The sequence below is a fragment of the Neoarius graeffei genome, chromosome 21 (assembly GCF_027579695.1).
Source record: "Neoarius graeffei isolate fNeoGra1 chromosome 21, fNeoGra1.pri, whole genome shotgun sequence".
In the NCBI taxonomy this organism is placed as follows: Eukaryota; Metazoa; Chordata; class Actinopteri; order Siluriformes; family Ariidae; genus Neoarius; species Neoarius graeffei.
The window spans coordinates 55,739,084-55,765,462 of record NC_083589.1 but is presented as its reverse complement, the minus strand read 5'-3'; the positions used below and the strand labels follow the sequence as shown (position 1 = coordinate 55,765,462).

The 26,379-nt window shown below is 42.2% G+C and overlaps 1 protein-coding gene across 3 annotated transcripts in view; it reads left to right on the top strand.

Annotated features, from left to right (window-relative positions):
* The window catches only part of tmtc1 (transmembrane O-mannosyltransferase targeting cadherins 1), a 163,527-nt gene that overhangs the window by 76,729 nt on the left and 60,419 nt on the right, over positions 1–26,379 (top strand). For all 3 annotated transcript variants that reach the window (XM_060903388.1, XM_060903387.1, XM_060903389.1), the window contains exons 5-8: positions 15,627–15,708; positions 15,792–15,895; positions 22,123–22,201; positions 22,306–22,416. In XM_060903388.1, the coding sequence (XP_060759371.1) occupies positions 15,627–15,708; positions 15,792–15,895; positions 22,123–22,201; positions 22,306–22,416 (376 nt within the window). The remainder of the gene's footprint in view (positions 1–15,626; positions 15,709–15,791; positions 15,896–22,122; positions 22,202–22,305; positions 22,417–26,379) is intronic.

Sequence of the window (26,379 nt, the reverse complement as noted above, 5' to 3'; positions counted from 1 at the left end):
ATCATCACGAAGCGTTCTCCCAGTTCCAGCTCATCTCATCATCACGAAGCGTTCTCCCAGTTCCAGCTCATCTCATCATCACGAAGCGTTCTCCCAGTTCCAGCTCATCTCATCATCACGAAGCGTTCTCCCAGTTCCAGCTCATCTCATCCCTGCTGCTGCTCACGTAATCGGCGCACGAAACAAACGCCACATCTCGGGTGCCTTCCCAAGTTCCTTATTCCGCACCCAGCTAATTCGGCATATCCCATGTCTCCATGCAGACACTCCTATGAGGACAAATTATAGGAGGGAATCGAGGAAGGAAAAAGTACTGATCGGTTTGTATCTCATGGGGTCTCGTTCTACAATGCGACGCAGTGATGCATCACATTCCAGCTTTGCTTTTCATCATTAACACATGATCTGCTGCTGTTCAGACATTAGAGTAATAAATATAGGAGGATAAATGACACTGCGGTCATTTATCATTCCTTTGCTTAGAATTACTGTCAAACTGTGCATCAAACAGCACTTCAGTTAACAGGCTATAAATTACATTTGCAGCTTTAGTGCCACACTGTTAACAACAAAAATAAATCAATCAACGCAATAGATATGCAAAACACGAAATCTTTGTCATATTAAACCAGTTCTTAAAACAGATTTGTGAGACTCAGGTGAAATCTTTGAATCTGGAATTGAGAGCGCGCAGGATGGAAGCTCGTGTCCATCAGCAGAGCTCTCCTTAAAGCTCAATGACTCGTCTTCCTTCGATGGAGGATGCAAAGGTTTTTCCACAACGCCAACAATCAACATCCACACAGCAGCAACCGGGGAATGTATGAGTTGACTAGTCTGTGGAAACGCTAGTCACCAATCAGTGGTTAAGACTGTGCTGATGACAAAGGTGGGAGTTAAAAATCCAAGCACTACCAAGCTACCACTGTTGGGACTCAACCCTGAGTTGTATCCTCTCTTAAAGTCTGAGACGCTTTGGGTAAAAGTCATAGCCAAATGAATCAATGTAACTGTGGCGGTGTTGTAGTTGAGTCACTAAACCTCGAGTCCGAGTCCAGTCTCGAGTCCCCGGTATTCAAGTCTGAGTCAAGTCCAAATCATTGAAGAAAGTCCGAGTTTAGTCCAGGACTCCAATCGCACCATGTGACGGTGGCTGTTTTAGCGCCATTAACATTACACGGAGTGCAGAATTATTAGGCAAGTTGTATTTTTGAGGATTAGTTTTATTATTGAACAACAACTATGTTCTCAATCAAACAAAAAGACTCATAAATATCAAAGCTGAATATGTATGGAAGTTAGAGTGGGGTGTTTTTAGTTTTGGCCATTTTAGGAGAATATGTATGTGTTCAGGTAACTTTCACTGTGCAGAATTATTAGGCAACTTAATAAAAACCAAATGTGTAGCCATTTCACTTATTTATTTTCACCAGGTACACTGATATGACAACTCCAGATTTGCAAATAAACATATCTGACATTCAAACACAAAACAAAAACAAAATCAGTGACCAATATAGCCACCGTTCTTCATGAGGACACTCAAAAGCCTTCCATCCATAGATTCTGTCAATTTCTTTATCTGTTCACGACCAACATTGTGTGCAGCAGCAACCACGGCCTCCCAGACGCTGTTCAGAGAGGTGTACTGTTTTCCCTCTTTGTAGACCTCACGTTTTATAATGGACCACAGGTTCTCTCTGGGGTTTAGGTCAGGTGAACAAGGGGGCCATGTCATTATTTTTTTCACCTTTCAGACCTTTACTGGCTAGCCACGCAGTGGAGTATTTGAACGCATGAGATGGAGCGTTATCCTGCATGAAAATTATGTTCTTCTTGAAAGATGCTGACTTTTTCCTATACCACTGCTTGAAGGTTTCTTCCAGGAACTGGCAGTAGGTCTGGGAGTTGAGTTTGAGTCCATCCTCAACTCGAAAAGGTCCAACAAGCTCGTCTTTGATGATACCAGCCCATAGCAGTACTCCACCTCCACCTTGCTGGCGTCTGAGTCGGAGTGGAGCTCTGTGCCCATTACTGATCCAGCCACAGGCCCATCCATCTGGCCCATCAAGAGTCACTCTCATCTCATCAGACCACAGCACCTTAGAAAAATCAGTCTTAAGATATTTCTTGGCCCAGTCTTGACGTTTTATCTTGTGTGCCTTACTCAGTGGTGGTCGTTTTTCAGCCTTCCTTACCTTGGCCATGTCCCTCAGTATTGCACACCTTGTACTCTTTGACACTCCAGGAATGTTGCAACTCTGGAATATGGCAGAACTGGATGCTAATGGCTGCTTGTTAGCTTCACGCTTGATTTTCCGCAGATCATGTGCAGTTATTTTGCGCCTTTTTTTTCCCCACACGCTTCTTTCGACCCTGTTGACTATTTGCAATGAAACGCTTGATTGTTCGGTGATCAGGTTTCAACATCTTCGCAATTTCAAGAGTGCTGCATCCGTCTGCAAGACATCTCACAATTTTATACTTTTCAAAGTCTATCAGATCTCTCTTCTGACCCATTTTGCCAGAGGAAAAGAGGTTGCCTAATAATTATGCACACCTGATATAGGGTGTTGATGTCATTAGACCACACCCCCTCTCATTACACAGATGCACAGCACCTGATATACTTAATTGGTAGTAGGCTTTCAAGCCTAAACAGCTTGGAGTGGGACAACATGCATTAAAAGGATGTTGTGGTCAAAATACTCACTTGCCTAATAATTCTGCACTCAGTGTAGTTTGTTCCTGAACATGCCGTATGAACAGGTGAATGTGCTTCTCTTTATCAGGGAGTGTGAAGTATTCTGTCAGAGATGGTTGGGAGACGGATGTAAGTGCAGAAGGTGTGTTTATTAATACAAGTGAAGACGGTAAACACTCCAGAACGGCAGGCAAAATCATAAAATGGTGAAAAGAGGCAATAGGTCGAGTGAGGCACAAACAGGCTATCGTAGACTCGGCAGGATCAAAGACAACAAACGGGAAATCAGGGATCAGGAAACCAAACAAGGAAATAAGGCTCGGTAATGTGTCAGTAATGCAACTCAATACTTCGCAAAATAAGTGCGTTTTCACAGTTTTTATATCGGCGCGCTAATTGTGCCTTAATCCTGTGCAGGTGCGAGTCGTTTACAGCGTGTGCGCGAGACTCCACTTGGCACGTGTGCTGTCCGGCGGATGCCCGAGAGTCTGTCTGATGCACGCACCAAGGCGTGCAGGCGTGACGCTCTTATTAGTACAAAATTAGTACAAAAATTAATGTAGATATAAATATCTTATGGCAAATTATTATGGCATGTTACGAAAAAAAAATCAGACTCTCCAATTTACGAGTCCGAATGCAGTTAAGGCACGAGTCCGAGTCGAGTCACGAGTCCTTAAAATTAGGGCACGAGTCAGACTCGAGTACGACAAGCCTGAACTGTGGTGATAAGGACATGCACCTTGAGAAATTTCTCTCAATTAATATTCATTTTCGAGGACCGAATGTTCAAAGTGATATAACAGAAAAGTAATTCTAGCGATCTGTTTCCGTTTCTATCTGTTTAACTCTGTTGCCATGGCGTGGCGTCCGTCATCCATCCATCGTCCACAATTCAGTTAAATCGTCTCTCGTCCGTCAGTTCTCCACGGATTTCCGTTCCGATTGTTTTGTTTGAAAGAACTCATCACTCTGCACAAAACTTGGTCGTGGTTTTGTCAAATGTTTGCTAACGAGTTACTAATTCGGCCAAATTAACGAATTTTCCAGGCCTCTCACTAGAATTGTATCTCCTCTCTCATTTCTCATCCGCTTTCAGTTCTGATCGATGTTTTGGGTAGATCTTCCCTCGAGGAACAAAACTTGGTCGTTTATTTGTTGATTTTCCTGTTCTAAACAATTTGTTTACAACTTCGTTTATTTTCAGTTAAATCGTGTCTCCGCCCTCCGTCAGTTCTTAATGGATTTCAGTTCTGATTGTTTTATTTGAAAGAACTCGACCTTCTGTACAAAACTTAGTCATTGTATTGTCAATTTTTTGCTCACAAATTAGTATTAGGTCACCTTCACACATCTTCTTCTGACTAGAATTGTGTCTCCTCCCTCATTTATCATGTGAATTCAGTTCTGATCAATGTTTTGGGTCGATCTTTGCTCAGGGAGCAAAATTTCCTTCTTTGTTGATTTTCCTGTTGGAAACAGTTTGTCCTGGAGGTTGGTCCTCTCTCACATCATCACATTTCAGTTCTGGTTGATGTTTTGGTCGTCGTGGTTGTTTTGATGGTAGGCCAGATGAGCTCCTACGTCCTTGACGTTCTGGTTTTATCATTTTATCCCCCTTCGTCCAGGACCTCGTGTACTCAGTGAAAGGTGTTCTCTGATAAAGGAATTAGTTGAAGGTAGAAGTAGCCAAGTAGTAAATAAGCAGTAGCGACAATAAATCATTGTTTTACGTTATTATTTACAGGAAAGTCCTGAACTCGGACCATAAAATCTTTCGGGGGGAAAAAAGTAAAACCTATACTCTGAGAAAAATAGGTTCCATAGTGGTCCTTTCAGTGATGAATGGTTTCAGCTTTCGAAAGCTGGACTCGGAACTTTTTTGGAAATTAAACCTCATCAACAACAAATCAAAGAATCTGTAAAAACAGGTTAACATATCCATTCTAGTTTCTCGTTTATGGCGATAAACCTCCCACCTGCACCCTAAAATAATACGTTTACAAGCTCTAATTTTGCTCATCTCTCACTAGCTTGTCAATCAAACAAGCCACACCCCTTGTTCGTAGCAACAGTATGGCATGACTCAACTCGACTGCTTTCATAATGCAACATTTTGCTGTTATCTAAATTCAGGCATGAATAAAATAAGAGAGAGCGTACAGTTTGAGATCTGATTTTTTTTTTTTTTGCTGCATTTTGAGTTGCTGTGTCAGTGATAAGTGTGCTGGAGTCAGGCAGGAGTAATTAGTAATCTGGCCTGAATACAACGCTCATTAGGAATGTAGTGTGACTAGAGTGCACATTAGTAATGTGGTCAGGCACAGAACACGAATTCATTACCTAATTATGAGTCTTAGTGCACAGACATTTTCAAGGGCATGTTCTCAAAGGCGTGAATCATAAAATTTTAAATATTTCCAGGTTTCAGTGTCTGAAGGGCATAATTCAACAGGCAAGACTATTAACAATCACTTAAAGGAGAACTGAAGTCATTTTTAAACTTGCTTTATTTCTTAATTAACGTGTTATTCAATTACGTTTTCGGTTTTGGTAACCTTACTGTATATCGTGACTCGTATTGGCAACTAATTGCAATTAGGCCTATTCGGTTTTTAGCCGTGTTGAATTGAGTTCGTTTGGTCCACGGCAAGCGTCGCTTATCCGCGCGATCTTCACGAGACTTGTGCGAGACTTCGAAACGTGAAGTGTCAGCCAGGTGTCAGCGCCGCCATTTTGAAAACCGTTTTCCAAACGAAATATTGCACAAAAACGAGTTTAAATGGCGATTACTGCCGACTTTTTTCAAACTTTCCTGATCGCTATCAAAACAAACAAAACTTCTGGCTTGATTACATCAGCATTCGAAAGAGGGCGCGCGCGTCTTTTGACAACGTTGGCAGATGTTGGTCACTTTGATTTCCGCTGTATGTTTTACTCGCACAGGTGTCAACGAATCTCGTTTACGGCCATTGCTTTGACATATGGGCTGATATGTTACAGAGCATATTTCAAACACTCATAACTTGCTATAGCAGCGTAGCCTGGCAAGCCAGACTAAATGTGAATATTTAGTCTGGCCTCGATCCGTAGACATTTCCGATGGAGGTGGGAGGAACAAACCGCTGTTTTTCAAACTGTCTCTGTGTGTATAGGCCAACGCTCTGACCAATCAGCGCAACAGTGACTGTGACGTAGTCAGAGCGACAGGAAGCAGTGGGGGAGGCCTTGAAATAAATAATTTTTCAAAATGCGTATTAATTAATAAACAGGTTCTAGATATTAAGAAGTTTGGAGATAATGACCACAAGTTTGGAGTCTGTACCACATACACTCATTTTTTTTCCAAGTGTTTTTCAAGGGTTTGCTTAAACTGTTTTTGAGAGTTTTTATTTAGTGGTGTTTGGTGAAATAATTTCCCTTAAATTTAAAATAACGGGAAAATAAGAAACAATCAAAAAGTAATGTTTCAAAGCTGTTTATTAATTCTTCGTACTGCACAAACTAGCCCCATCCTTTTGGCTACGAGCGGAGCCAGCTGGTAGATCAGACTTTTGCCATAGCCGGTCGGCAAAACAGCGAAAACGTCCTTCTTGAAAAGGAATGAGCGGAGAGCCTCTTCCTGCTCATGTTTCAATGAGAACTCCAAGTCTAATTCTTCTAAAACTGATTCCAAAGCGGAGTCAAACGCGCGCTGTTCACTAGCCCGTAGCCATCTTTCCTGTTGCGCTTTCTCCAGCGTCGCGCAGCCTTGTCGTCACTCCTGCAAAAGCCCGCCCAAAGAATCCAAACAAAAACCTTGCGTTGTGATTGGCGGGCACGATTTGATGCCCGGGGTGTTTTTGTTTATATGGTGCGAGGCTAGACCCATTCGCTAGGCAAAAATATTTTTGGCCGCTAGGCGGGTGGGTCTAGTTTACTAGGCTAATAGCAGCGACAAAATAGCGATCAAAAATGCATTACGATATTTAATAAAATGAGAAATAGAATTTTGATTATAAAAATTTTGCCTTCAGTTCCCCTTTAAGGTCAAAGTCAAGGCTTTTTTATTGTCATTTCAAACATATACAGTTAAAACGAAACATTCCTCCAGGATCATGGTGCTACATTAAACATCACGGGAGTACAAATCGACAAATAACAGCATAAAGTGCAAACAACAAGGACGGCGAACGACAAAAACGACAAGTAGCACAAACAGACAGTACAGTGACGACCTGTTACTGTTAATGTGCAGAAAGTTGAGTGTGTGTTTTGAGGTAGTGTATGTAAAAAGAAATAAATAGATGCAAACATTGTAAAATAAATTAAAAAATAGTGCATTATTGTTCACTGTGCAAAGTCTGCAGTGGGAGCAGTGTAGCCGAGTCACTAAACTCCGAGTCCAGTCTCAAGTCCGAGTCATTCAAGAAAATTTCAAGTCAAGTCCAACACAAATGTCACAGCTGTCACACACGCACACTCTCTAAAACACATTGGAATTACCATGGAAATGTTTACAAGCCCTCGAATGTTAGCACTAGGTTCTGTTCTGCTAGCAATGGGATTCGCTAAGAACAAGACTCTGACCGCGCCATTTGACGGTGCCTGTTGCTGCCTTTATGTGAAAGCGTCTCTGCTACTGTGTTAGACTCAGGGCTTTGAACCGGTTCAAGGAACGAAAACGAAAACCGGGAACTTTTTCTATTTCACATGGAACAGAAACGAAACCAGAAACTTTATTATTTTTTATGCTCCGGAACAGAAACGCTTATTAAAAATAATGGTAACCGGTTAATACCGGTTTTTATTTCGTTCCTCAAAGTTTCCGTAGCCTACAAATAAAAAAGTCATTCTTCTCCTGCGCAAGTTTCTATGACCCGCTGGGGTTCACTTCCTGTGTGACGTTCGCTGACTGAATGGAGAGAGCGGGAAGGTGGACTACTATCACGTCTCCACATCTTAAATAAGAGGTAAATATTGCAGTCTGTCGTTATTCAAAAACGTCAATTTCAAACACGATATCAATACATTTGTCCACGTTAATGAGAGGCTCGCGAACAATAAATGACGTTAACCTCTGTTAGCCTATCAATGCATAGGGCCTGACTAGCCTTTGGTAACACACTAAACGAATTATCTTTCATTTTTGGCACTTTTTCTGTTTGTGTAGATGGGAAGACATACTGAGAATCCAAATCGCCAACATTTGAAATAATAATTGTTTTGAATTATTTCTTGTCTTATTTAATGAAGGTTGTAATAGAATTAGCCTACATTTGGCTTAAGCTGGATGAGACAGAGACATAATTTTATAGCCATTTGTTAAACAGCTGACAGGGAACGTAATTAACCGTTCCGGGAACGAAATTTTTTTGTTCTAACCGGTTCGGGAACGTCTATTTAATGGTGGAACCCAAAACCGGAAACGTTAAAATTCTGTTTCTGTTCGGAATGAACCAACAGGAAAAAAAATTCTGGTTCAAAGCCCTGGTTAGACTCCATTTTAGTTAATAGGCTACAGATAAAAAGCTTGTTCATCACTCAGCAAGCCCCGCCCACTATCAACAGGGCAAATAACATGAGAGAGGGTTAACACTAGCTAGTTCATCGCTCAGCAAGCCCCGCCCACTATCAACAGAGCAATGAACATAGCGTGTCACTTCCTTCTCTGGGTGGAGTCTTACCAAATGACGATTGGAGTTCGAGGTCGTCCCCGTCGTCTCCTCGATAGTTCTTCTACATATGGAACACATCGCAGTGCATTTTTTTCCCACTGCACAAGAAGTCCGTATAAGCAAAGCGGACAATCCTAGCGGCGTCTCTCCAGGCATTTTAGCGCCACATTTAACGTTAGTTTGTTCCTGAACATGACGTATGAACAGGTCAATGTGCATTCTCTTGCACTAAATTAGTATAAAAAATTAATGTCGATATACATATCTTACGGCAAATTATTATGGCATTTTACAAAAAAATAAAGAAAAAATCCGAGTCTCCAGTTTACGAGTCCAAGTCTGAGTCATCAGTGCTCAAGTCCAAGTCAAGTCACGAGTCCTGTTCCTGGCTGCCAGCAGAGGAACCCAATGTGGTCTTTTACTCATCCACTTCAATGCATTTTTGACATGCATTCTGATATGCTTTTCTGCTCAACACGGTTGTAAAGCGTGGTTATTGGAGTTCCTGTCAGCATGAACCATTCCCCAGGAGTGTAGCCATTCTCTTCTGATCTCTCATCAACAAGACGTGTGTGAAAAATAATAATAATAATAATGAATCCCCCAGCAGATACTGAAATGAAATGAAATGAAATGAAATGAAATGGCATTTGGAAATGAAACAGTAACATCCGCAGTCATGCCCTGTGGACGTGAAGCTTTATGGCACAGCAGATTGATCTCCTAACGTCCCGTTGGGAGTAAAAGCTCCACGGCCATGTTTGATTGTTGAAGCCCATAAAGCATCTGTATCTGCTGTGACCCTGGGCATGACAACACACACACACACACACACATATATATATATATATATATATATATATATATATATATATATATATATATATATATACAGCACACAGAGTCAGGATGTGATTAAAGGTGTTGTGTCTGCAGGCTGTGAGTCTCGGTGTCTGTACTGAGTTAGATGAAGCAGGGTGGATGAGCTGAATTAATATTAAACACTTTCACTCCATCTCATTCTGCATGGCTGCGATATTACACCCATCTGCTCAGCTGGAGATCTGTCTTCGTATTATTTTATTTAATTCCTTCACGTGCATCATGTGAAATTATTAATGCGTTAATGCAGCAGTAATGATGCAGCACTGTATTTATTGTGTTTGGTTTGATTGAATGGGTAATGGATACAGGTCATGAAGGTGAATAATCATGCTTAATAGTGTGTTATTCGTGTAACTATACCTTATCGTGAGCATTTAGGGTTATGCAAGACATTATAAGTCATTATGTATGCTATTATTTAAATAGGTTATGAATACAGGAGGGGCGGTACGGTGGTGTAGTGGTTAGCGCTGTCGCCTCACAGCAAGAAGGTCTGGATTCGAGCCTCGTGGCCGGCGAGGGCCTTTCTGTGCGGAGTTTGCATGTTCTCCCCGTGTCCGCGTGGGTTTCCTCCGGGTGCTCCGGTTTCCCCCACAGTTTCCCCCAAAGACATGCAGGTTAGGTTAACTGGTGACTCTAAATTGAGCGTAGGTGTGAATGTGAGTGTGAATGGTTGTCTGTGTCTATGTGTCAGCCCTGTGATGACCTGGCGACTTGTCCAGGGTGTACCCCGCCTTTCGCCCGTAGTCAGCTGGGATAGGCTCCAGCTTGCCTGCGACCCTGTAGAACAGGATAAAGCGGCTAGAGATAATGAGATGAGATGAATACAGGATGTACAGCAAAGTATGAAGCCACATGACCATAACCAGGCTTGCAGTACTTGAGTCTGACTCGTGCCCTAATTTTAAGGACTCGTGACTCGACTTGGACTTGAGCACTGATGACTCGGACTTGGACTCGGACTCGTGCAGTAACTGCATTCGGACTTGTAAACTAGAGACTTGGATTTTTATCTTTATTTTTTGTAACATGCCATAATAATTTGGCATAAGATATTTATATCTATGTTAATTTTTGTACTAATTTCATGCAAGAGTGTCACACCTGTCCGCCTTGGCGTGTGTATCAGATAGACTCTCGGGCGCGCTCCGGACAGCATGCGTACCAAGCGGACTCTCACATGCGCACCGTGAACGACTCACACCTGCACAGGATTAAGGCGCAATCAGCACGCTGATATAAAAACTGTGAAAACACACTTACTTTGCGAAGTATTGAGTTGCGTTGCTGACACGTTACCGAGCCTTATTTCCTTGTTTGGTTTCCTGATCCCTGATTTCCTGTTTCTCGTGTTTGATCCTGTCGAGTCTACGATAGCCTGTTTGTGTGTCGCTCAACCTGTCGCCCGTTTCACCGTTTTACGATTTTGCCTGCTGTTCTGGATTGTTTACCGTCTTCACTTGTATTAATAAACACGCCTTCTGCACTTACATCCGTCTCCCAACCATCTCTGACAGAATACTTCACACTCCCTGATAAAGAGAAGCACATTCATTTGTTCATACGTCACGTTCAGGAACAAATTAATGTTAATGGCCCTAAAACAGCCGCCGTCAAACGGTGCGGGTGGAGTCTTGGACTTGGCTCGGGTCAGTAGTGGACTCGACTTGAAATTTTCTTTAACAACTCAGACTTGAATACTGGGGACTCGAGACTGGACTCAGGGCCCGTTTACACGAGGACGCTGTCGGGTAAAAACGACTAAATATTTTATCGGAAGTGCCTTTCGTCTACACGGGGACGGAGGCTGAAAAACGGAAAAAATTGAAAACGCCTTCCAGAGTGGATAAGTTAAAAACAGCCCCCGTTGCATATCCGTCTAAATTACCCAATACGCGAAACTCTGCTCGGATCTGCTCACGTCGGGTACGTGTTTACGTCATACATATGTCATATACTGTACATGCCAGCCCAGGAAGTAAGAAAGTAAGTAAAAAAGTAAGAGCATGTCTGATTACATCGATCCAACGGACCTTCAAGCTGCTCTGGCAGCTTTAATAAACGTCCAGGAGTCCTTCGAATATCTATACCGAATCTGCGCATATACCGTTAATGAACAGAGGCGGGTATAGCATGCTCTTACTTTTTTACTTACTTTCTTACTTACCATAGCCAGAGTAGTCAAAGTTTTCACGGTGCAGATCAGACAAGACGGAAGACGTTGCGCATGCGTGCAGACATAGCGGAGGTCTTTCACAGCACCACCTAGCCGCCTGGCATGCACATCCAATTGAATTCCACACATTTATGCGTCACCGTATAGACGCAGATTCCCTCCTTGAAAACAGTCGTGTAGACGCGGAAAAAAGCGAGAACGAAAACGGACTTTTGCGTTTTTGTTTCAGACCGTCCCCGTGTAAAGTGGGCCTCAGACTTGAAGTTTAGTGACTCGACTACAACACTGCCATCAGTGTTATTTATGTAACTATAGATATTTCTGCATTATATTTAACAATTATTCAACGAAATCAAGTCGTACATGAGCTGATAGCTATAATCCATGTACGATGAGATTGAGTGGAATAACTCTTTTATTCTATCCACATTCACTGGATTTTGAGAAACAGAGCATTTTTATTTTTTGCAAATTTGATAACTAAGAACTTTATCCAAAATGTCCGACAAAATCATTTCCACTTAGTCGGACTTCTTAAAAACCTATCGATGGCGGCACGAATTGACTTGAGGGTTTGGTTTTGTTTCGTTTTTGTAGAAAGTGCCGTCTTGCTGTCGTGCCGAGATATAGAATAGCTTCAGACATTTATTTAATTCTTCCTTGGACATTTCAGTTCTGTAATTTTCAAACTTCTTTGAGCTTTTGAACCTGTCTAAAAAAAATTCAACAAATTTTAATGCTTAAAAATGAAGAATGTAAACAAACCGGCGAAATGACAAGAACAATTTGTGAAAAATGTGATAATAATAATAATAATAATAATTCTTGAAAAATTAAAAAAATATGATACGTTCTTACCATCAAATACTTTTATTCCACATTTTGTTGCTTTTTTTTTAAAATGTTTTTGAGTCGAGTTTTTAATTTCGTCCTCGGTTGGTTCAGCAACACGCGCCGCCATTTTGTTTTTCTCTACTCATGGTATATGAGCTGATAGCCTGGTAGTAGAGTAGCCAATCAGAGCGCACGATTGCTCATATCCAGTGAATGTAGATAAAATAATCAGGCTAATGCCAGGCATTGTAATGCATTATGTATGCTGTATAATATGACCTAGATTCACTTAAAGTGCATTATGAATGCAGCTTTTATAAGAAGTTATGAAGTCACATAAGCATCATATGACATTGTTGTTTATGTAACTGTAGATATGTAGCCTATATATGCATTATATTCATTCAATGTGTTATGAATGCTATATAACATATTATAGGTGCATTATAAAGTCTCATGGTTAATAAATGGTTATTCATTTGGTTATTCCAGACCTTTAAAACATGCAAAGACCACTGTCTATCTTTTATTCGTCTTTTTTTTTTCCTCCATGCTTTCTCCATCTCTGGGAGATGGAGGAAGGCATGAAGGGCACAGAGACAAATGGGGGGAGGGGCAAGGAGTATTTTAGTAAACGCTGTCTTGTTGTCAAGACAGTCAGCTGAATCCCAAGAGCATAATGGAGCCCCACATGCACGCATTCAGAAAATGCATTTTAGCAAATCAGTCATCAAAAGTGCAGTGAATTGTGCGAGTTCTCCTCGTCCTCCTCGTCTCCTTCCTCTCCTCCGCCGTCTCGTTCTTCTCATCTCCCGTCACAGCTGTCATGATGGATTCGTATTCACTGTGATCTCAGAAACTGCTGTATTTATCCCACAGCGCTGTTGAATTCTCACTTGTTTGTGGTCGGAAGGTGTTGATGCATTTCCTCTAACAGCAGCTCTGACACTATGATTAGACATTTATTAGACAGCGAATAATAAATTTATTACTAATGCCCACTATAACGTAAGTGATAAGAGGATCGAACTTCAGATCTTCCACAATATTAAATGAACCTCATTCTCATCTCATCTCATTATCTCTAGCCGCTTTATCCTGTTCTACAGGGTCGCAGGCAAGCTGGAGCCTATCCCAGCTGACTACGGGCGAAAGGCGGGGTACACCCTGGACAAGTCGCCAGGTCATCACAGGGCTGACACATAGACACAGACAACCATTCACACTCACATTCACACCTACGCTCAATTTAGAGTCACCAGTTAACCTAACCTGCATGTCTTTGGACTGTGCAGATGACACCCAAATTTATCTTGCTCTATCACCTAATGATTATGCCCCCCTTGAATGTCTCTACCAGTGTATCGATCAAATCAATAGCTGGATGTCACAAAATTTTCTTCAGCTGAACACAGATAAAACAGAAGTAATTCTATTTGGGAAAAAAAGATGAAAGACTCAGGATTACCACTATTCTTGACACAAAAGGGATTAAAACTAAAGAAATGGTTAAAAATCTTGGTGTTTTCATGGACAGCGAGCTAAACTTTGACAGTCACATGAAAGCAATCACTAAAACGGCATTTTATCACCTAAAAAACATTTCCAAACTAAGAGGACTTGTGTCAAAAAATGATCTGGAAAAACTAATACATGCTTTCATCTCTAGTAGGGTTGATTACTGCAATGGCCTTTTCACAGGCCTGCCAAAAAAGACCGTCAAACGACTTCAGGTGATTCAAAATGCAGCGGCGAGGGTTCTCACACGAACAAAAAGAACAGAGCACATTACTCCAATTCTAAGGTCCCTTCACTGGCTTCCAGTAAGCTACAGAATTGACTTTAAAGCATTGCTGCTGGTGTACAAATCTCTAAATGGTACAGGGCCCAATTACCTCTCTGATATGTTGCAGCGGCCGAACCCAATCAGATCTACCAGATCGAAACAGAAAAATTTACTATTAAAACCTGTTGTTAAAACAAAGCGTGGTGAAGCAGCTTTTAGCTACTATGCAGTGCAGCTATGGAACCAACTGCCAGAGGACATTAAAAATGCTCCTGCTGTTGGCAGCTTCAAATCTAGGTTAAAGACCAAGCTGTTTTCAGATGCTTTCTGTTAAATAATTAATATTGTCTTCTTTACATTTTTTATAATCTTTACTTTCTCTGCAGGGCGGCATGGTGGTGTAGTGGTTAGCGCTGTCGCCTCACAGCAAGAAGGTCCTGGGTTCGAGCCCCGGGGCCGGCGAGGGCCTTTCTGTGTGGAGTTTGCATGTTCTCCCCGTGTCCGCGTGGGTTTCCTCCGGGTGCTCCGGTTTCCCCCACAGTCCAAAGACATGCAGGTTAGGTTAACTGGTGACTCTAAATTGAGCGTAGGTGTGAATGTGAGTGTGAATGGTTGTCTGTGTCTATGTGTCAGCCCTGTGATGACCTGGCGACTTGTCCAGGGTGTACCCCGCCTTTCACCCGTAGTCAGCTGGGATAGGCTCCAGCTTGCCTGCGACCCTGTAGAACAGGATAAAGCGGCTAGAGATAATGAGATGAGATGAGACTTTCTCTGCATGTTTGAAATTTACTTTAACTTTATTTTATTCTTTATTCTATTCTGCTGGTTTCTTTTTTCTCCTCCTATTTGAACTACTACTTCATTTTATTATTTTATTTCTACTATTGTTTAATTCTTATTATATTCTTTTAATTCTTTTAATTAATTGTTTTAGATTAAAAATAAAATTATTTTATTTCTCTGTTTACTGTTTTTGTTTTTACTTCTGTAAAGCACATTGAACTGCCATTGTGTATGAAATGTGCTATATAAATAAACTTGCCTTGCGCGGGAAACCGGAGCACACCCACGCGGACAACATGCAAACTCCACACAGAAAGGCCCTCGCCGGCCACGGGGCTCGAACCCGGACCCTCTCACTGTGAGGCGACAGCGCTAACCACTACACCACCATGCCGCCTTAAATGAACCTATAAATGGATAAGTATGGATAATGCGATCCATTACAAATATATATTTTTAAAAACGTAGTATGTGTATAAACTGTGAAATAAAATTCTTCTTTTTTAATTGCTTTCCTATACGAGTAATAAAACGTTTCGTGGCGTCCTCACACCAGCCTGTCGTTGATTATTTTCCTATTAGAGCACGCCCCCTAGTGTTTTATCCCATTTCACAAAGTAGCGTAAGCTCGGATTCGTCTGTGAAGTCTAATTAATGAAAAATTAATTGAGAGTTACCCGCACAACCTAAATAAATGATGAATGATCTGATTAATTTTCCTGCTTTTTTTCTAGAAGACTGATTCATGAAGAGATTAAAAAGCTGCCTGGGTTTTCTCTCTCTCGTTGTGTGTTCTTTCAGGAATCTCTCTCGGTCCAGGCTGAAGGAGCTAATCCGAATCTCTCGGCCCTTCATCAAACGAGCGTGTGTGGTTTCTGTGTATGTAAGTGGCTTTATTGTGAGATTGTGTTACGTATTTATACTGTCACTGCCTCATTTTCGAGCTGCGTGTGTGTCTACATGTAGGTGCTGTTCATCCTCTGTGCTCGCCTGTGGCTCATGGGAGGTTCCATGCCTCTATTCTCCGAGCAGGACAATCCAGCATCTTTCTCACCTTTCCTCCTCACCAGGCGAGTCTGAACACTTTTTTATTTACATCTTTATCCGTATATCCTTATACAGCGCAGGGTTGCACAGTCTGCATAGAACCCATATCCTCATACAGTGTTTTGCAACGTGTGTGTATATCTATCTAGCTATTTTATCCACATTTACTGGATATGAGTAATCACGTGCTCTGATTGGCTATTCTACTACTAGGCTATCAGCTCATATATACTATGAGGAGAGAAAAACAAAATGGCGGAGTGTGTTGCTGAAGCAACCGAGGACGAAATAAAAACTCGACTTGAAAACTGTGGAATCAATTTTGTGCCAAAATGTTCATACAATACTTTTGAAATATCAAACAAAAACGACAAATCAAAATACAAACAGTATCTGGCGAACTGTTTGACGAGTGACCGATCCATTGACGGTAAACAAGGATCGAGTGGACTTCAGTGGCGACTATGATATTGAATTAATTCAACAAAGTGTAAATTCAATATAGTCGCCACTGAAGTCCACTTGATCCTTGTTTACCGTCAATGGATCGGTCACTCGTCAAACAGTCCGCCAGAATCCGAGTAGGGAATGGCTGAGCGGAGCTGTCAGTCAAACACAAGTTACCCAATGGGAATGCATTCCTGGACAGCCCACCCACACGGGAAGTTTGTGCCAAAACTGCAAGCAAAAAGTCAGGGAGCGCAAACAAGAAAGCTGGAATCGCAACCAAAATAAATTACATCAAACAAAACTGGAAAGACGCGGAACAAAAATAAAAGGCTTCTGAAGAGTAATAGACTGATATTTTGCACGATTACACGAATAATTTGTTTGCCAGTCTAAAAAAAAATTGACTTTTTTCTTTTTTTGTATTTTGATTTGTCGTTTTTGTTTGATATTTCAAAAGTATTGTATGAACATTTTGGCACAAAATTGATTCCATAGAAAACAAAACCACAATTTTTAAAAAATAAATAAATAAAAAAGCAACAAAATATAGAATAAAAGTATTTCATGGTAAGAGCATATCTTTTTTTTTTCAAGAATTATCATCACTTTTTTTCACAAATTGCTCTTGTCATTTCGCCGGTTTGTTTACATTCTAAGCGGAAATGATTTTGTCGGACGTTTTGTATAAAGTTTTTATTTATCGGATTTGCTAAAAATAAAAATGGTCTGATTCTGAAAATCCAGTGGATGTGGATAGAATAAAACAGTTATTCCACTCAATCTAGCCGCTATCAGCTCATGTACGACTCGATTTTGTGGAATAACTGTGAACTATCTAACACCTCAGTCCATACAAGCGCTAATACACGCATTAGTTATTAATAGACTGGATTATTGTGACAGCCCACGTTATGGATTGCCTGCTACACACATTAATAAACTACAGCCGGTACAGAACGCAGCTCCTAGATTGATTTCCAACACCTCACGCTTTTGCCACATTTCACCTGTATTGTATGAGTTACATTTACATTGCCTACCAGTAAAGTATTAGATTATGTTTAAAATTATTTATAATTACTTTTACTTTTTGGGCGGCACGGTGGTGTAAGTGGTTAGCACGGTCGCCTCACAGCAAGAAGGTTCTGGGTTCGAACCCAGCGGCCGGCGAGGGCCTTTCTGTGCGGAGTTTGCATGTTCTCCCCGTGTCTGTGTGGGTTTCCTCCGGGTGCTCCGATTTCCCCCACAGTTCAAAGACATGCAGGTTAGGTTAATATGGGACGGCCTTGGGCTGAGGTGCCCTTGAGCGAGGCACCGAACTCCCAACTGCTCCCCGGGCGCTGTTAGCATGGCTGCCCACTGCTCTGGGTATGTATATGTGTGTGTGATCATTGCTCACGTGTGTGTTCACTGCTTCAGATGGGTTAAATGCAGAGAGGAAATTTCACAAGTGTGTGTGATGAATAAAGTTGTGGTTTCTTTCTTTTCTTTCTTTTAAGGCTTTACTGGGCTATGCCCCGTCATGTATCACTGACCTTCTATGACTTATCTAATCTAATCTAACGAACAGTTAATTGCACCTCCTGTGCTAAGGACGAAGAAGATTATAGGAGACAGGGCTTTGTTGCGGCTGCACCAGTCTTGTGAAATTCGTTCCCCGGCCAGATGAGAGCTGATATGAGTTTAGATCATTTTAAATCTGCTTTGAAGGCACATTTTTTTATTTATTTAGCCTATGATTTATAACATTTATTGTTCATTATTTCCTTTAAATGATCATTTTAAGATGGGCAATATATATATATATATATATATATATATATATATATATATATATATATATAATCACTGTTGCTTCACAGCAAGAAGGTTCTGGGTTCGAGCCCAGTGGCTGACGGGGGCCTTTCTGTGTGGAGTTTGCATGTTCTCCCTGTGTCTGTGTGGGTTTCCTCCAGAAGCAAATAAATATATGCTCGCCATGCTCCACAGAAACATTTGCCTTGGGATCTGAACTCCTCCCACTTTCCAACTTGAATTCTGACAAACGTGGATAAGTTTTCGAAAAAAGAGAGAAGTGAATCTTTTTTTCTTTTTGGGCGCATGAGTGGGAAGTAGCACTTGGAGTGGTGTGGAAGTGCATGGGTGGGGTTTATTCCACACATGGAGCGCATGCACGTGCGGCACCGACGTTTCGTCTGCAAGGCGAAAGCAGCGCGAGCGCCACGTTGAGATCAAGATCATGTTGGTTGTTCACAGTCTTGTGTCTGATAGGAATCTTTGGAAGAATTATAACATCGGGTATATCATATAACATCACATGGGCGTAGCTAAGGGGTGTTCAGTGCCAACTGAGCGTCAAGAATGGCCACCCCGATAAGAGTCTTCCTCTCTGTGTCCAAAATCTTATTTTGGCGGCACGGTGGTGTAGTGGTTAGCGCTGTCGCCTCACAGCAAGAAGGTTCCTGGTTCGAACCTTACAGCCGACAGGAGCCTTTCCTTTCTGTGTGGAGTTTGCATGTTCTCCCCGTGTCCGCGTGGGTTTCCTCCGGGTGCTCCGGTTTCCCCCACAGTCCAAAGACATGCAGGTTAGGTTAACTGGTGACTCTAAATTGAGCGTAGGTGTGAATGTGAGTGTGAATGGTTGTCTGTGTCTATGTGTCAGCCCTGTGATAACCTGGCGACTTGTCCAGGGTGTACCCCGCCTTTCGGCCGTAGTCCAGCTTGCCTGTGACCCTGCACAGGATAAGCAGTTACGGATAATGGATGGATGGGTGTGTGTGTGTGTATATATATATATATATATATATATCATCTCATCTCATTATCTCTAGCCGCTTTATCCTGTTCTACAGGGTCGCAGGCAAGCTGGAGCCTATCCCAGCTGACTACGGGCGAAAGGCGGGGTACACCCTGGACAAGTCGCCAGGTCATCACAGGGCTGACACATAGACACAGACAACCATTCACACTCACATTCACACCTACGCTCAATTTAGAGTCACCAGTTAACCTAACCTGCATGTCTTTGGACTGTGGGGGAAACCGGAGCACCCGGAGGAAACCCACGCAGACACGGGGAGAACATGCAAACTCCGCACAGAAAGGCCCTCGCCGGCCACGGGGCTCGAACCCGGACCTTCTTGCTGTGAGGCAACAGCGCTAACCACTACACCACTGTACTGCCCCATATATATATATATATATATATATATATATATATATATATATATATAAAACACACGAGAATGAGCATGTAATATTGTTACAGTATTGCACGTTGTCAAAACAACACGACATCACACGTTGGATATATACTGTAAAACGTCCACGTTAGTGAGTGACTGTGACAATTTGTAAACAAACATGGCCGCGAGGTTTACTTCGCTAAAAACGGAAGATTTTGAAAGCATCTTGGCTGCCAGGTCGTTCCATTGTGTGTAGCTGTTGATGTTGATTTTAAAAGTAACTAAGTAAATTACACAGGGAAAATAATAATCATAATAATAATCATCGGCTTGACTGCGCTAGTGTTGGCCTTCGCTAACACTACACCAGCTGGAAGGTAATTAGACTGCCATGCTAACAGCTAAATATTGGGCTGTTCTTAGCTTTGAAAAACAGGATACCTGTCACTATTTGACAGTTATTCCATGAAATCGAGTCGTACATGAGCTGATCACCAACGAGGCGCATAGCACCAAGTCGGCTATAAGCCATGTACGACGAGATTGAGTGGAATAACTGTTTTATTCTATCCACATTCACTGGATTTTGAGAAACGGAGCATTTTTATTTTTCTTTTTTGCAAATTCGATAAATAAAAATTTTATACAAAATGTCTGACAAAATCATTTCCGCTTAGAATGTAAACAAACCGGCAAACTGACAGGAGCAATTTGTGGGAAAAAATGCTATAATATAGCCTGGCAAGCCAGACTAAATGTGAATATTTAGTCTGGCCTCGATCCGTAGACATTTCCGAAGGGGGTGGGAGGAACAAACCGCTGTCTTTCAAACTGTCTCTGTGCGTATAGGCCAACGCTCTGACCAATCAGCGCAACAGCGACTGTGACGTAGTCAGAGCGACAGAAAGCAGTGGGGGAGACCTTGAAATAAATAATTTTTCAAAATGCGTATTAATTAATAAACAGGTTCTAGACATTAAGAAGTTTGGAGATAATGACCACAAGTTTGGAGTCTGTACCACATACTTAACATACACTCATTTTTTTCCAAGTGTTTTTCAAGGGTTTGCTTAAACTGTTTTTGAGAGTTTTTATTTAGTGGTGTTTGGTGAAATAATTTCCCTTAAATTTAAAATAACGGGAAAATAAGAAACAATCAAAAAGTAATGTTTCAAAGCTGTTTATTAATTCTTCGTACTGCACAAACTAGCCCCATCCTTTTGGCTACGAGCGGAGCCAGCTGGTAGATCAGACTTTTGCCATAGCCGGTCGGCAAAACAGCGAAAACGTCCTTCTTGAAAAGGAATGAGTGGAGAGCCTCTTCCTGCTCATGTTTCAACGAAAACTCCAAGTCTAATTCTTCTAAAACTGATTCCAAAGCGGAGTCAAACGCACGCTGTTCACTAGCCATAGCCATCTTTCCTGTTGCGCTTTCTCCAGCGTCGCGCAGCTTTGTCGTCACTCCTGCAAAAGCCCGCCCAAAGAATCCAAACAAAAACCTTGCGTTGTGATTGGCGGGCATGATTTGATGCCCGGGGTGTTTTTGTTTATATGGTGCGAGGCTAGACCCATTCGCTAGGCAAAAAATATTTTTGGCCGCTAGGCGGTTGGGTCTAGTTTACTAGGCTAGCTATAATAATAATTCTTGAAAAATAAATAAATATATGTTCTTACCGTCAAATACTTTTATTCCATATTTTTTTGCTTTTTTTTGCGTATTTTTATTTTCGAGTCAAGTTTTTATTTCTTCCTTGGTTGGCTCAGTAACACGCGCCACCATTTTCTTCTTCTTCTTTAGGGTTTTGGTGGATTGGCGCCACCGACTGGGCTGGAGTGTGGAACAGGCAATATTGGGGGGGGGACCTATATTATTTTAGCGATTTCTGTTTCTTTTCAATACTTGACAACAAAGTGGTATATCTGACTTGATGCGTGCCGCCATTTTGTTTTTCCCTCCTCACGGTATATGAGCTGATAGCCTAGTAGTAGAGTAGCCAATCAGAGTGCACGATTGCTCATATCCAGTAAATGTGGATAGAATAAATTATATATATATTTTTTGTAAATGATTACAATATAATGTGTCTCATGTTAACATGTACAGCGTATTAAATAATATTTGCATGAATTTGTGCTTAAGTATTAAAGTTTATTATAAAGTTAATCAAACCAGCGACTCTTTGGGCCCAAGGCTGCTTCTCGAACCTTCAGGACATGGCTGCCCCCATATTCTCTCACACATTCATCTAGAACCCATACAATGTGCTTTATGCATATATTTCTGCAGCTCGATCTAGAACCCATATTTTACCGTGTTGCTGTGACGTGCATATCCTTATAGGGAATAATCTAGAACTCATATCATGATACGTTTTTGCACGGTGAGCATTTCAGTGAGTTGAGCCTCAACCAAATTGCTCTGAGTGACAAAACACTTCAGGATGTAATGTAATTGGAAAATAATTAATATTTTGATAACAGTAACTCTGCTTCATGTGAGGCCGTATCACACCACCCTATCCGTGATTATTTTCCCGTAACGTAATCCTGATCCTGCCGTATTTTATTCCTTATGTACATTGTGCTTCATGTCTGCTTTATTTTCCTTCGTCTAGGTTCCTCACGTACTCCTATCTCCTGGCCTTTAACGCCTGGCTGCTCCTGGCTCCGATAGTGCTGTGCTATGATTGGCAGGTAACACAGAAACACATCCACACACTGTCAGCTGGAACGAGTGTGTACGTTAAGGTTACATTAAGAGTACACATTAAGTACAACCCTGACTGTTGGACTTGTAGGTGGGCAGCATACCTTTAGTGGAGTCTCTGTGGGACTCGCGCAACATGGCTGCCGTGATGCTGGCGCTGGGAACGTTCGCTCTCTGCCTGCATTGTGTCACATCACTACAGGTGAGTGTGAGCACCGCGCACTTACAGTAGTGCTTGAAAGTTTGTGAACCCTTTAGAATTTTCTATATTTCTGCATAAATATGACCTAAAACGTCATCAGATTTTCACACAAGTCCTAAAAGTAGATAAAGAGAACCCAGTTAAACAAATGAGACAAAAATATTATACTTGGTCATTTATTTATTGAGGAAAATGATCCAATATTACATATATGTGAGTGGCAAAAGTATGTGAACCTCTAGGATTAGCAGTTAATTTGAAGGTGAAATTAGAGTCAGGTGTTTTCAATCAATGGGATGACAATCAGGTGTGAGTGGGCACCCTGTTTTATTTAAAGAACAGGGATCTATCAAAGTCTGATCTTCACAACACATGTTTGCGGAAGTGTATCATGACACGAACAAAGGAGATTTCTGAGGACCTCAGAAAAAGCGTTGTTGATACTCATCAGGCTGGAAAAGGTTACAAAACCATCTCTAAAGAGTTTGGACTCCACCAATCCACAGTCAGACAGCTTGTGTACAAATGGAGGAAATTCAAGACCATTGTTACCCTCCCCAGGAGTGGTCGACCAACAAAGATCACTCCAAGAGCAAGGCGTGTAATAGTCGGCGAGGTCACAAAGGACCCCAGGGTAACTTCTAAGCAACTGAAGGCCTCTCTCACATTGGCTAATGTTAATGTTCATGAGTCCACTATCAGGAGAACACTGAACAACAGTGGTGTGCATGGCAGGGTTGCAAGGAGAAAGCCACTGCTCTCCAAAAACAACATTGCTGCTCGTCTGCAGTTTGCTAAAGATCATGTGGACAAGCCAGAAGCAGCAGGGCCTGAAAACTGGTTAGGGTTGAGGGCATGATGAATGGGAATGGAGTCGTTCATATACAGGGCAACTCTGTTCCAATCCACATGACTGCTGTATACTGTATGTAGCACTGAATGAAGGTTTAAAGATATGAAGAAGCTGCTGCGCTGTATGGACAAAAAGCCCTATCAGGACAGGATTAAATGTCGTCATCATCCTGAGAACCTCCCTGATTTATCTACAACTCCATCAAACTGAGAACTTAAATCTACTCATCTTTCTGAGAACACTATCCTTCAGCGGTGAAACATGGTGGTGGTGGCATCATGTTATGTGTATGTTTTTTATCAGCAGGGACTGGGAAGCTTGTCAAGTTTGAGGACAAGATAAATGGAGTCATGACTGTATGTAGCCAGGAATGAAGGTTTTAAGGTGTGAAGAAGCTGCTGGCCTTTAATGGAAGAGTACAGACAAAGCCCTGTCTGGACAAGGTTACATTTACACTGGGTCTTGGTGCAGTCAGCTGATAATTTTAGTCCCATCTGGTTGCACATGTACACGATTTTCTATGCAGTTGTCACCTCTTATTGGGAAAAAAATGCTTGACTTACCCTGACCTTGATGTATTTATGGCCCTTTTCCACTACCCTTTTTCAGCTCACTTCAGCCCGACACGGCTCGCGTTTCGACTACCTTCGAGCAGCACGACTCCTCTCGCTTCAGCCCTGCTCAGGCCCCAAAACTCGCACGGTTTTGGAGTGGGGCTGAAGCAAGCCAAACCGAGCCGAGTGGGGCTAGGGGCGTGAGGAGACACTCCCCTGTGCACTGATTGGTGAGGAGGCGTGTCCTCACATGCCCACACGCCCCGCGAGCACGCTGGGATCTGTAAACACCGTAAACCCGGAAGAAGAATAATTATGAATTACGAGAATTTCTGAAGCCTTATGCGCCTCGCCTCATCTATATGCTCTTGCCAGTATCTGTTGGCGTTGTCGGTGACAACAAGCCACAGCACCAAGACCAGCAACACTAACGACTCCGTGTTTATTGTTTACTATCCGGGTTGTGAGACTACCGCTTAAAAGATCACTGATGTCACTGTTTGTGCCGCCTAATGACATCACGTGACGTCCATCCACTTTCGCTAACTCCACCCAATGTGTCCACCCACTTCCAGCCAGCACGGTTCAGCGCGGTTGTAGTCGAAATGCAACTCCAACAGCCCCACCACTCAGCTCGACTCAGCCTGACTCAGCACGGCACGGCTCAGCCCAACTCAGCCGCGTTGGTAGTGGAAAAGCGGCAATAGTCTCACAATGCACACACTAATGACCCTCCCCCAAATATATTAAACACTTCCAAAGTCACAAAATGAAAAACGGCGCTTCTTATATACTTTGGGATTATTGTTTTAATGCATTTACAAATTACATTACAGGCATTTAGCAGACACTCTTATCCAGAGCGATGTACAACATACCCAGAGCAGTCTGCGGAGCAGTTGGGGATTAGTTGCCTTACTCAAGAGGACTTCAGCCAGCACTTCTGCTAGTCCAGGGAATCAAACCAGCAGCCTTTCGGTTCCAAATATGCTTCTCTAACCATTAGGCCATGGCTTGATTGTAGCTGGAAATTTGTTTGACCCCAAGCTGAAATAAGAACCAGTGTTTGGTCTCTAGTCCAGTGTTACAATCAATAACTTTGGTTTGCTCTCATCCTTCTTCCATTATCTTACAAAAGATTTTACCGTGGGGCGGCCTGATGGTGTAGTGGTTAGCGCTGTCGCCTCACAGTAAGAAGGTCCGGGTTCGAGCCCCGTGGCCGGCGAGTTCCTTTCTGTGCGGAGTTTGCATGGTCTCCCCGGGTTTCCTCCGGGTGCTCCGGTTTCCCCCACAGTTTCCCCCAAAGACATGCAGGTTAGGTTAACTGGTGACTCTAAATTGAGCGTAGGTGTGAGTGTGAATGGTTGTCTGTGTCTATGTGTCAGCCCTGTGATGACCTGGCGACTTGTCCAGGGTGTACCCCGCCTTTCGCCCGTAGTCAGCTGGGATAGGCTCCAGCTTGCCTGCGACCCTGTAGAACAGGATAAAGCGGCTAGAGATAATGAGATGAGATGAGATTTTACCGTCAATCATCCAACAACTTTTGATGTCTTTATCCTTTCTGAGTACTCTCATAATCTTGCTTCTCATGTGTGTCAGGCCATCGTCGATATACTCAGCTTTTCCTTTCAGTTTACGCTTGGCTCTCATCAACACCGCTTTCGTCTCTCTCCTCACAAATTTGACCATAATGGTGCGTGGTCGAGTTCTCATTCCGTTCATACCCTTCTGGTTTTCGTTACCATCTCCATTTCCATTTCCATATCTGTTTGGTAGCCCGTGACTTGTACTAATGTCAACAGGTGAAATGTCCACCCCAATATCTTTGGCTACTTTTACCACCACATCTGTTGTGTTTTCATTTTCTGATTCTGCAATTCCGCTAATTTTCACATTTTCATTTCGACTGTATTGTTTCAGCTTGTCAAGCTCGAACGAGTGTTTTTGTATCTCCATTTTTAACTTCGAGATCACCGTTTTTGTTCCATGGGTCTCTTCTTTCAGGGAGTCAATGATCTTTTTCATCACACTAGCGACAGCAGCATTCACAGCTGCCGTGGCAGTCTGAATGAGTAGAGGTTGAATTGCCACTATAACTTTTGATATAATATCTGTGACTTGGCTGTCAATGCTAGAATTCTTTCGAGTGCCATGAGGATGACCTTTAGCATTTTGGTTTTGAGAAGGTTCACTCACCATTCCCTCTAATGCATTTTCAATGTCTCTTAAAGGAGAACTGAAGTCCTTTTTAAACTTGCTTTATTTCTTAATTAACGTGTTATTCATTTACGTTTTCGGTTTTAGTAACCTTATATCGTGACTCGTATTGGCAACTAATTGCAATTAAATATTATACTTATCGGCCTGTTCGGTTTTTAGCCGTGTTGAATTTAGTTCGTTTGGTCCACGGCAGGCGTCGCTTATCCGCGCGATCTTCACGAGACTTGTGCGAGACTTCGAAACGTGAAGCGTCAGCCAGGTGTCAGTGCCGCCATTTTGAAAACTGTTTTCCAAACGAAATATTGCACAAAAACGAGTTTAAATGACGATTACTGC